At 45.6% G+C, this 12909-nt stretch overlaps 1 protein-coding gene across 2 annotated transcripts in view; it reads right to left on the bottom strand.

Moving 5' to 3' along the window:
• FAM120A (family with sequence similarity 120 member A) overlaps positions 1 to 12909 on the bottom strand; it is a 112663-nt gene that overhangs the window by 45288 nt on the left and 54466 nt on the right. For both annotated transcript variants that reach the window (XM_019628372.1, XM_019628373.1), the window contains exons 6-7: positions 8641 to 8738; positions 8122 to 8402 (exon numbers count right to left, since the gene is read on the bottom strand). In XM_019628372.1, the coding sequence (XP_019483917.1) occupies positions 8122 to 8402; positions 8641 to 8738 (379 nt within the window). The remainder of the gene's footprint in view (positions 1 to 8121; positions 8403 to 8640; positions 8739 to 12909) is intronic.

Genomic DNA, 12909 nt, shown 5'->3' with positions numbered 1-12909 from the left:
ATGACATTTATTCAGTGAAATTTTACAACCAATTACTTGGATGCTTACAAGTTTTATAAAGAGCTATAACATCTATTACCTGTAATTTTAAACATTTAAATATAATATAGCTACCAAAAATGCACTAGTCACAGTGAACAACGTAGTACGTGCCCAGGAATGGAACACACCACATAAACAACCAGGGATGCAGGGCTGATACCCAGGAGCCCTTCCTGGGTCCGCTCCAGTGACTTCCTTTCTCAAGGACAATGGCTATTCTGACTTCTAACAACAGCAAAGATGCCTTTGCCTGGTTTTGAACACCACATAAAATGGAATCATGCAATTGTACACTTTTTGTGTCTGGTGGTTTTAGTTCACAGTGCTGTACAGACTTACTGTATGCATCCTGTCACAAAAGAACCCCACGACGGGGTCCAATCCAGCCCTGCAGGAGACCCCAGGTGCCCCCTATATGACACACTTAGTGCTTTCAGTCATTCTCATGTTAGCATTTGAGAGGGAAGGCAGTGAACCTCAGCAGGTGTGACATGCACGTCTCTGATAACGATAAAGATAAGCACCTCTCTCTCCAAGGGTGACATCACTGTGGTGTGCCTGTTCAAATATTCTGCATATTTTCTATATGCTTCTCCTTACAGACTTATAGGAAGCCATTACATGTTCTGGATACGAGTTCTTTGTCAGGTATAAGGATTACAAGCATCTTCCATGCTCTGTTGGGTTGCTGCCCCTCCCTCTTCATGGCAGACTAAAATTTTCATATGTGATGCCTCTTCTTGAAGGTCTTAGATGCAATGTCACCTTAGTGCGGCACTTCCTGACCAGTTATTTTCATTGCTGTTTCCTACATGGCATGTGTCACTTCGTTACTATTTGTAATTATTGTCCATTTTCATAATTAATTATAAACTGTGTGAAGATAAGACCATATAGCCACCATCGAGCAAGTACCCACTAGTACACGAACAAACCACATTAACTGTAGCCTAAAGGTATTATGGCAAAGAAGGCATAAGCCTGGCTTCTCTGTTACGTGACATAAAGCACAACTGAGGAATGCTCCTTAATCTTGCAGCCCCCTAAGTGTGACAACCCTAGTGATCGATCTGCCCCAGGGTCTCTGGGGTCTGTCGACCAGCAAGCACACACAGCACATGGGACAGTGTAGCAGGGAGACCCTGCTTGCTACTAAATAGAAAGCTTGTCCCACCTAACATCACACAGGACTTATATTTGTAAATCTTAGCTTTGTTATATATATATTATCAAGCTAAAAATGTCATAATCTAGATACTCATATGACCTTCTCACAATCATACTATAAAATCTAAAATTCTGCCTGAAAAGCATCTTGACAATAGCTATCGTTTAAAGTCCAGAATATTTCAACAGGATAACTATATTGCTTTACAACTTAAAAAAACACCAAAATTTTGAATATGACAAACGCCTTGCCTTGAAGAACAGGTGGGTTGGAGATTTCAGAATATTTCTACATACAGTATTTCTACACAACTGCTCACAGCTCACAGTCACACTTGGAACCGCTTATGCAGACACATTTCATCGGCCATGCCCGGCGGGTCCTGCTGAGACCCACAGGAGCCACAGGGAAGTGGGTGGCAGGGCAGATAGCCTGCATAAACTCTGTGGGATTCCTGTACACCCCAAGGCATAACTCACTGCTGATAAAATTCAGGCTCAGAGAGAAGGAACCCCTTCGCAGCTACAGCAACAGTGACTGATTCAGACCCCGACCCACCATTCCAGACATGACCACATGCTGTTACAAGGAAAAGCCAGCCTCAGGATAGATTTTACACAGACACACTCAATGCAGCAGACAAACAACAGAAAAGAACGATTCTCAGAACCCAGGAACAGTGGCGGGAGAAAGGCCAGCACCACACCTCCAGGCTCTGTGAACTCTCAGAGACGTGCGGCAAGGCCTCAACTCATTTCAGGACACTTGGGGCTTTTTCTGAGGTAAAGTGGATTGAAGAGAGCAAACTGTCCTAAACACTGAATTCTCTGCTGCATGTTTATTTAGTCAGTAGGTTGGTGATGCCAGGATGGAGACGGACTGGTGTGCATTTACACTGAGTAGAAGTGTCTGACCAGTCAGTGACTTCTTACTCCTGTCTCCATTGCCGTGGGTGTGGTTTGCCTTCATTGAGCAGAAAAGGAAGAAAGCGCTGACCACAGCTTGCTTACTTGTCAATAAGAAAGGAAGAACGAAGGCAAATAAAACCAAAAGGGAAGAAAAAAGCATGAAAGACAAGTAAAAGATCAAATCCACAGCAGCAGTATCTAGTGTGTGTAAGGTCACAGATATGGTCAAAATGAATGAACCCGACTTTCAACAAGTGTGTGTTTATTTTCATTTCTGTCTGCTCTCCAACTCAGGAATGGAACGAGGACTTGACCCATAGCTGTTCTCATTCAACAGCTCACCCCATCCCCACCAGAGTTCTGACAGAGTGGTCCCTACTATAGAGCACCAAGATCAGAGCTCCCTGGTGAAGGAAGTTGCAAGTCACATCCACAAACACCTTATGGGTAGTCTCCTCAGGCTCCGAATTAAGCTAACACCACACATTTGGGTTCTTTCATAAAAAGTCAGGAAAAGAGAAAGTACTTGTCTCAAATGACTTCCTATGCAACAGTCAGACAGGGCTTCTTGCCCAAGCTCATCAGGGCTCCTCCCACCGTACTACTAGCTGGAGCCACCACTTTCCTGCCCACCAGGGATGGTTCAGAGACACCTGACTGAGTCAGACGAGGTGGGTATAAATTGCCTACATGGGTCAACGGATGGCTACAACACATATAGGCACAGGTGATCATTAATTTTTGCCAATACATAGTTGGCAAAGTAATTCAGAATCATTTTTAGGAGAAGATGTTAGAAATCTTACCTTGTGTCAAAAAGTCAAAATATAAATGTAAAGTCACTATTTGTCTGGCACAATAGAGTAACAACCTGAAAGGAAAATCCTGCAGTTGTATTTAGCCTGGGACCGGGTACCTTAGGAGCAGGTAAGACGTAAATCAGAATACGTACTTACATAGTAGAGTAAACATGAAAAAGGAAGAAAAGGAAAAAAGGCAAGTTGCTATCTCTAAGAAAAGATCCCAATATTGTAAAACCAATGTTAGTTATACAGCGAAAACTAAGGTGTTTGAATATTCCCCAATCTTTTCAAAACAATTGTATCTCTAGATGTGGGATCATGGGGGGGATTTCCTATATTGTGTTTTCTAATGTTTCAATTTTATAACTTTGGACGAGATGGTAATTAGAAAAAAGATGAAGAACTAAAATCTTCAAATTAGCTACCTCAATTCTAAAAGCCAATGAATCTATGAAAATAATATAAAATAAACACTTCCAGAAGGATCCAATCATAATTCTGAATTCAACAAAAATAGGATTACAAATATTTGGAAAAGGCCAGGAAAGAAAGAAGAAAAACAAGAAAACTGCTTTTTTTATTTTAACCAAGAACAGCAAGACATATATGTTGATTATACTCTAAGTAAAAGAATAGGAGAAAAAAATTATTTAGTTAGAAAGCAGCTCATTTCTTTCTTACTTGCTTCACAACAATTTGTCATCGGTCTGGAATAGCTGCCCAGGCACTGGCCTAGTCTTCTGACAGACACAGAACAAGAGCAGGAGGCTCTGATTCTGCAAAATGAAGGGACAGCTCCAGCGGGGCCCATGCAGCTAGCTCATCTCAATCCTGGTGGGGACGCCCGACTTGCCTCAGCTGTGTGCAGGGGACCTCTTGCAGCTCTAGACTCCTTGTCCAGCAAGGAGACCTGCAAACTCTCCAGGGACAAATGTTCACTTCAAGACAGCAATAAACCAGGACGTCCATTCCAGCAGTATGATGGGAAAGACACTTGAACAGTCCCAGCTAAAGAAGGTAAAATGCTGGGTAAGGTATTAAAAAAAGGCGGGGGGGGGGAGAGACAGGATAGGGCCTGCCCAGCACAGACACACACGTGTACATACATATGTATATATCTACACACACATAGTGAAGGGGCTACTATCTGAACCCAAAGACCAGCCAGCTGTCATCTGAGCAAGTGCTGTTCCACAGGACACCTGAGCATGCACTTTTGTTTCATATCAGAACATTCTTTGGAGTTGGGGCACACACACCTCTGCTTTTGCCAATGTGGCTGCAATGCACCCCACACCCACCTTTGAGCTCCAATGGTGCCAACCTTCTGGGGGTTGCCCATGGCTCTCAGACACCACCAGTGCAGAGGACCTGTCAGAAGAGCCAAGACCTCGTGTCCCACCAACTCTACCCATTTTTCCCCACTGAACTTTATCTTTGAAAACAAATGTTTGCCAATTCCATAGATATCTTATGTTTCAAGTTGCATTCTTTTGATTTTCTTAGTGAACGAGGACAACATCCTGTCACATTTTACTGACCACCTGTGTTTCTTCTGTGAACTGCACGTTTATATTCTTTGCCATTTAAAACACTTGTTTTTAATTTGTAGGAAGCTTTTTTTGTGGTGGGGAGGGGATAATTCTTTTTTGTAAGAGTCCCATCACACATCAGCACCATCCTTTAAAAAAAGTCATTGATTTTCTGTTGAGGAAATCAGTTATTTTGTAGACTCCCCCACCTGCGGTGTTGTTTACCAACCCGTGGGAAATATGGTGGCGAGAATGCAAACACCTGAGGGACTCAAACAAGAAAGGGCATGAGGGCTGACAGGGAGGGACACACCCAGCGGGATGGTGGCATGTTCCCTCCTCTGATGTTGCACAAGTCAAAGGCATAAGTACAGCAACTAAAAACATTTCTACAGTCAATCTGCAGAAGCTGTTACGACCAGCTGCTAGAGTCCAACTGTAGAGTCATTTCCAAGCTAAACAGACCAGCTACACAGATACCTATCCATCCCGAGGACAATGACACCCAGTTCCGAGCAAGCTTATTTCTAAAGAAATCGTAGAATCTCTCCAGCCCCAGGGCATTGTAAGCAACCGCTGCAGACATTCCATGTCACACTGAGAATAGAGTCAGACTGGACTCTATCTGGCCTCGACTTCACGTGACCTGCTGGTCAGGCTACCCCTTCTTCCACCTGCATATGTCCGGCTCTGTTCCCCACTGCCACAGCTCAAATCTCGCCTCTCTGGAAGTGCTCCCACCTCCAGTTCCTCTCATCCGGTATCTTCTTCGTACACTCACCACTTGGGCTGTTCACTTTTTTGCAGACCGCCCATATCACACCTTGTCTGTACTGCCCACCAGCCATGCTCACTGGTAGACAGGCAAACACTCAAGTGTTGCTTGGCTGAATGGATGAACTTCTTTCCCTCAAGACCACCCTGAGAGCATGCTGGAGGTCCAGGGATGCCAATTCACATCCAAACCAAAAGTAACCACCTCCTGACTTACTGTTCCCACAGTTTTAAACTAAGCGAGTGACCTACTGTCCTATGCACGGCCTCAAGTGGACACACACAACTCATTCGACATGCTAGAATCCTCCCCCTGAAATCAAGAACATGGCCCCTCTTGGCATCCTGCCACAAGCAAAGGATGCCTTTGACCAAGCCTGATCCCAGGTCCTACTCTGCCTGGTTTATGATGCTGAAGTCTGAGGCACAAGCACTCTATTTCCTCATCCTTCCCTTCCTCCTCTCAATTTTAACCCTCTGTCTCTCATTTGTTGTAATAAATAGGGAAGCAGATTCAAGGAAATTGAAACACTGCTAAGCCACGCAACCTGCGCCAGTCTTTTGACTCCCGGCTGTGGACATGCTCCACCCGCTTCACCACACTTGGGGAGGGCAAGATGCCCAAACCCACCCTACACCAAGTCCACCTTTCAGAGGCCCTTCCAGAAAACGCAGTGAAAACACCAGCTGGGGGTATGGACAAGCGAGTGACAGAAGTGGGACAGGTAACTGAAAGCGAGGACAGCTCCAGGGAAGGCGACACTGACCAGGACCTTAGGGAACAGGGCAGACCTGAATCCTTCCGCACCAGAGGAAGAAGGGAGGGGCTCTCAGGCAATCTCACCCCAAGTTCAATTCGCCTCCTAACAGGGCAATGTGCCAAATCAGGTGGGCATTGGCATTACCTATGAACCCCTACCTGAAGGAACAGGGTTGCCACCAGATCGCCCCATGCCAGGCCTCTGCTAGCATCCACACGCATCACCACACAGGACTCTGAGCCACAGAGCCCATACTCCTTCTTCATGTCTATTTCTGCCTGTGCTTCAGAGTCTGGAAAGAATGATTCTTATTAAGGTGAACGTGTACTATACAGATACCTTGATCTTGCTGACATGAGCTGATTTTTTTTTTTTTTTTAAAGATTTTTATTGGGGAATTGGGTGGATGGGAACAGTGCTGGGGGATTGGGGAAGGGGAACAGACAAGTTGCTGTCCTTTTGTTCTTCAATCTAGTTGTGGAGGACGTTGCTTCACTGGCCCAAGTTGGCACCATCATTGCGCTCTTCCCGGGTGAGGCAGATCAGTCGCCGGCTTCTGGACGGCCGCTCACTGCGGCTGCTGGCCGCTCACGCTGGCTGCTGGCCGCTCACGCTGGCCGCTCACGGTAGCTGCTGGCCGCTCACGGTAGCTGCTGGCTACACACGGTAGCCCATGGCAACACACGGTAGCCCATGGCAACCCACTGCCACAGGGGCTGCAGCCTACGCCGTCGCCAGCGACTCACGGCAGCCCAGCTCCAGGTTGAGCTGTTGTTCAGCATCTTAGCTGTAGAGGGCAGTGTCACTGGCCCTCATATGTGGGATCCGAACCGGGGCCCTCTGGCATCCCAAGCGAGTTCTTAACCATCGCGCCACTCGGCCGGCCCATGAGCTGATTTTTAAAAGCTCACTCAGTGCCTTAGAATTCCAGAGGGGAAGAGGTTCTGAGACACCCATCAGCTATTCTCAGACTGCCAGGAGCTGAAGAACCACTGGCTTGCTCATTTACATGAGCCGACTTCTGAGCCCCAGACCGGAGATTCTAACTCAGTAGATCTGAAATGTATTTTCTTCCCAGAAGGTTAATTTAAAAGTTTGAATGTTATATGAGTTTTCACTTCATTTCAGGATTTTAGGATCGCACATAAAAGAGTTTATGCATTTTATACTTCTCTGCTCCAGAGAGCACACAATCCCTGGATGGTAGCAAATTCCTTGGTAACTGCTGCCTGGGGTCAGCAGACATGAGTGCCCATTTTACAAATGGGGGAAGAAAAACAAGACAAAAGAAGAAATCCTCTTTTGGATATGTCAGGTGACACACCCAGTAAGAACTTGCAGGAAGACTGGAAACTGTCTTGGGTGTCTTACAGCAGAAATCAATGTAGTACTAACTGGCTAGCCCTGGGCATCTACCCCGTGAACTAGAGTTCAAACCCAGGGAAAGAAGATGCAGATGTAAAGAAAAGACCCTTTCTTTTCCTTTTTTTTAATTGGAATCAGATTTCTTGACACATATGTGATTCATCGGGAGGAAGAGAACTGTACATTTAAGCCTTCCTCAATCAGATCCCAACAAATTACTTATTTGAAAATTCATTTACTTAGGGACACACGTTGTTTAAAGTAACCCTCTCTGGAAGAACTCCAGGTTGGGTCTGGCAGATTTCTAGGGTTTTGGTCCCATGAGCTGTGGAGTAGGGACTTGAGTTGCTGAACTCAGGAAGAGAGGAAATTCAGAATTTCTGAAAGTCACAGGTGTCTAACTTAAAATGCTTTCCAGGGTAGGGGTCGGGGGGAAATAGCAAGAGAAATCAGAGAGAGAGAAAGGGTCAGCAGCGCTGGACCAGACACTTCACCATGTTTGGTGGTCACACAGACCTATTTTCCTAAAACTCCACCCTAGCAGAGGAGCGGGCCAAGGCTGGCAGAACAGATGTTCGCCCTGGAAAGCCCTGTGGAAACGGCTGATGATGACCCCCTCTCTCCTCCATGTCTGAGGAGCCCCAGTCCCAGCAGCGTGACCCTCACCTACCTGTAATAAGCCACATCTCTGAGCACAACACTCGGTGCTATGGGCCAGCCAGCCAGCTTCCCTAGGGACTAGAGCTACATAAGAAACCCGCCACTCACTTTGCAGCTCCTCCACTGCCTTCATCATTGTCTGAAGATGATGACGTAGAAGAACCCGGAAAGTACGCTGAGTCCACGTGATTGGGGCTGCCGCTCGGAGCTGGGTTGATCGGGGAGGACCGTTCATATAGTGGTGTATGTTTTCCTTCGTGAGGAATGTTACTGTAGTTGTTCTGCTCAGTCAAATTCTTTCCACTTGTTTCCAAAGTGAGGGCCGGCTCAGCGAGGCTGTACGGGTGTGGACCCTGACCCGGAGTGCCTGGGCTGGGCCCCTGCGGAGCCTGAAACACAGGGCAGAAGGCACAGGTCACACGCGCACACGCTGCCTGCAGGACCCGGCTCCTGTCAGCACTTGGCCTCGGCTAAGTTTTAACTCAACAAACACTGGCACCTGCTTCACATATCAATCCAAGAGCCTAAAACATTATTTTAGTGTTCATTAAGATCTGATGCATATGCAGCTGTCAAGCCCTCCAGGCAGGACAGACTGGCTGTGGGAGGAAGGAAGAAAGGCCTTACCATGGGCTTGGCTTGCAGAGAGGTCTGTGGAATGTTGAGCATCTGGGGGGGTACATACGGTGGCATTATCCCAGGCATTCCAAATGGATTTGGTCTGGCTGTTTCGTCAACATGGAGAGAAAACAATAAAACAACTGTGAGCAGAGGACACTTCCCCTGGACATCACAGTGGCTAGCAGTGTCCCATCTGTCCTGTACCTCTCAGGTGCCAGGACACCACAGGTCCCAATTCTCAGAAACCTTTAGAAATTCATGTTTAATGTTAAATATTTAACTTTATGGTGGTGAATTTCATACACTGGGGCTAGAATTTTAACTTCCAAGAATTTTCAGTTAACTTCTGGTAGTGTTTGGCTTTTGTTTGTTTCCTTGAATGCCTGGTCTGTCCATTTTTAACTGGACAGGCATTCTCGGCCAACTGGTCTCTGCTCACTGCTGACAAAGCTCGGTCCCTGTGATACTGCAGCACTAAGGAATGCAATAGGACCACAACCCTTCCCCTTCCATGAGTGAAGCAATGGAATTTTTCTATTTAAACTCAAACTAGAATCTTAGTTATTAGCAAGCTTTTACATGTAAAAAGTGAGGGGTGTTTGTTGCTGCCTGTACTTTGGTTTGTTTTTCACTGGCAGCAAAACTATGATCAGGTAACACATTTTAACATGCATTACAGGATTGGTAATGTGGGACTCTGCATTCTTCCAAAACATGACTTTATAAACCTGTTCTGCTGTACGCTGGCATTTGCTCCTCATTATCCTAATGCTGTCACAGTGAAACACAGAACAGAAGCCACGTGGAGAAGTGGCTACACACACAACGTCAGCAGTGGGTCCTGCATCGGCTTTATGACGTAATACAAAGTAGTCAACCTAGTCAGTGACCTGGACACCTCACGTCCACAACCCTCGCTCGCCCAGTGGGTCTGAGGACAGGTGGCCGGGTGCAGCTGGCTGCACAAAGTCAGCAGAGTGATCTGCACCCAGACATTCGGTGACAGGGGAAGGGTGTAGCCTGATGTCAAAACCACTTCAAAGCATCAGGAATTAATTATTTGCTAATGCAAGAAAACAGGAAGGAGACTCCTCAGGGCTTTGTTCATATGCTGAACAACTAGGTATGGGGTGCCATGCGAGGTCACTGCGAGGACAGGCCTGGGGGCACCATGAGACCCGCGATGCAGAGAAAACACACACTGTGAAAACACACAACAGAGCCCACTGGAGCACTCATGGCTATATGATCTCTTCCTCAGGTTTTTTGTTTTTCTTTAAATAGAACAAAACCAAACCTAAAGATACCTGAACACCCATGTCCTTTACCAGGAAAAGTATTTCTCCAACCTCAGGATCTGAGCAACACCAGGTGAAAATCACACAACCCACCCCGCTGAGTTTCTAAGATAAAGAAACACATTTAATTTAACTAAACATACTAATAAAGTACCCCAAACCCTCCCTTCTCATTCTGAAAGAAAAGTCCCACTGCAGCCTCACCAGGGACTCCCTGGGCTAGTTCAATCCTGGTGGACCCAGGAGGACACACCCCATCTAGCAGAGCCGGAGGCTTGGGCCAGTGTTCACTTCTTCCCACCCACGAGGCCTGACGAGCCCCTTGGAAGATCCCATGTCCAAGTGCCTCTCACTCAAGCTCAGAGATGCCCTAGTCCTGTGACTCCCCTGCCTCACCCCAGCCCAGCTTCTACCTCCCACCTCCCACCAAACAGTGCTGACTGTGGGACAGTGGCTGGGGAGGGTTATGTTGGCATGTATGTATGTGAGGCTGGCAGTGTACATGTGCACATTCTCTCTCTCTCTCTCTCTCAACCACACACACATGCACACACACGAGACATTCTTAATCAAATATTAAGTCTATAAGATCATACCTCTGAGTGTGAGACACAAGACCTTGTCTAACTGTTACAGTCACTTCTCAGGTGATTCTGAGTCATGGCCAGATTTTAAGCCAAAGGTTATCATGAAATCCATTCAAGCTCTAATGTATTTAAATCACTATAAAAGTCTAGTTTGCAATCTCTTGCAGCTAACCTACCACACTTAACTTCTCAGTAATATATATGGAAATTAAATAAATTATGCAGCATCATCATTCAAATGAAGATGAGCATTTTAGTTTCACTCTATTTTTGGCCGTTATATGCTACAAACTTCCTGAAGAGCACAAATTTTCCTTAAAACCAAAAACCCCAAACTATATTATAACTTAACACATTGTGGACCGGTGATGCAGATTTGCGTGTACATACAATACTTAAATGCCCCGTCCTCAATGTGTTAAAAGCAATGCTTTCCAAGGAGAACATTTTCTAAAATCACTGACCTCCAATAAACCTTTGAGAATCCACAGAGCTGGTTACTATTCTATCATAAGCTAGTCCAACAAGTGAATTAATTTGTCTGCATTTCTCTGAAGGCTGCAGAAATGCCTAATGAGCCAGGGCCTGTCTCTGCGTACTGCATGCCTTCTTATAAATCAGTTCTTGTTCTCAAAGTCCTCGGGCAGCTAAGCAGAGCCATAGTCTATCTTCTATGTGACAAGAACATCTTTCTGCGAATAGACACTGGATCACGGAGTGGAGATCTACATCACCAGTTTCTCATTCTCCTTTCACAAACACTAGAGAGGCAGGCTTTTATTAGAAAAGCACATGGACTAAAGACAGATGACAGGAGAAAAAAACGGTTTAATTACTATATGGAAAATATTTTCATAATTCAAAAATTACTTTTTAAATATTAAAGACCTATTTGAAAATGAAAAGCATGTATTGCAGCCCTTACAGCTGTGCTTAGTCAGCTGTGTACTCTAGTAGACAAGACACACCGTTCCATATCCACTCCCCTGCATTACTTACTATACGTGTATGAAGCTGTCCAGCTTGTCTCTAAATTCAAGTAAGATAGATTTTTTTATAAAGAATGGTATTAACCAAGAAGCTCTACTGAGAACTAGTCAGCCCTAACCCAACCTAACAAATATTCATCTATTACTGGGCATGTTACTGCAGATATGTTACATTAAACAAAACAAACAATAGTAACAAAGTAATACTGTATATATATTTTTAATTCTATAATGCAGACAGGTGCCTATGCATGATTTCCAAGTGTTACACAAAAAATATAGCTTTAAAAATTCAGATGCAAAGATTTAATAAATCAATGTTTCCTACCAACCAACACTAGTATTCAATGCTTGCAAAAAACAAGGCATAATTTTCCAACGACATTAACCATATTGAAATGGATTTACATGGTTTGACCCTTAAATGGGTTGACCCTTGAACAACATGGACTTGAATCACGCAGGTCCACTTATGTGCAGATTATTTTTCAATAAATACACAGCCAGCCTTCCATACCCTGGGGTTTCACCACCCTGGATTGAACCAACTTTGGATGGAAAGCAGTATTTTCGATCTGCAGTTGAGAGTCCACAGATGCATTGTTCTACACAGTTTTATGTAAGGGACTTGAGCACCTGCAGATTTGGATATCCAGAGGGGTCCTGGAACCAATCCTCTGTGGATTCCTAGGTACGGCTATGGTTAAGTTTTGGGGGAGTCAAAAGTTACATGCACATTTTCAACAGCGCAGTTCAGCGCCTCAACCCCGTGTTGTTCAAGGGTCAAATGTATTTACTCAACGTCAGTATTCTACAGAAGGCACACAGTTATATGAAAGAGAATTTCATGCAATTTGTTTACATCCACTCACAGATGAATAGCTTCCAAAGGCAGGCTAGGCCAGACTAAAGACCAGGTGGGAGGGCAGAGGCAGGGAGGCAGGGGTTTTTGGGTCGGAGGAGACAGAAGTCATCCCCACCTTCGATAGGACTGAACCTTGTTGGTTTCCAGGGAGCACCAACTCCCAGCAGCACAGAGCTGGGGCAGCTGATGGCCACCCAGAGCTACAGTGCTGGCCACGCTGCACAGGAAGAGCCCTAGGCCACTGTCCAGGATAGAAGTCCTCACGACAGAAGCCTCAGTACAGGGCTGAGAAAGTAAGATCAGGACGAAGCAAGCAGGTCATTCTGGGGGCACTGGGAAGAATTACAGCAACAGGAAAAAATCCAGGGAAGGACATTCCAGGTCAATGTAAAGAAGACGTTTCTGGGCCAGCCGAGTGGCGCACTGGTTAAGAACTGGCTTGGGACGCCAGAGGGCCCCAGTTCGGATCCCACATGAGGGCCAGTGACACTGCCCTCTGCAGCTAAGATGCTGAACAACAGCTCAACCTGGAGCTG

The sequence above is a fragment of the Hipposideros armiger genome, unplaced genomic scaffold (assembly GCF_001890085.2).
Source record: "Hipposideros armiger isolate ML-2016 unplaced genomic scaffold, ASM189008v1 scaffold_783, whole genome shotgun sequence".
In the NCBI taxonomy this organism is placed as follows: domain Eukaryota; kingdom Metazoa; phylum Chordata; class Mammalia; order Chiroptera; family Hipposideridae; genus Hipposideros; species Hipposideros armiger.
The sequence above is the reverse complement of the archived record's forward strand: the minus strand, read 5'-3'. Positions and strand labels throughout refer to the sequence as shown.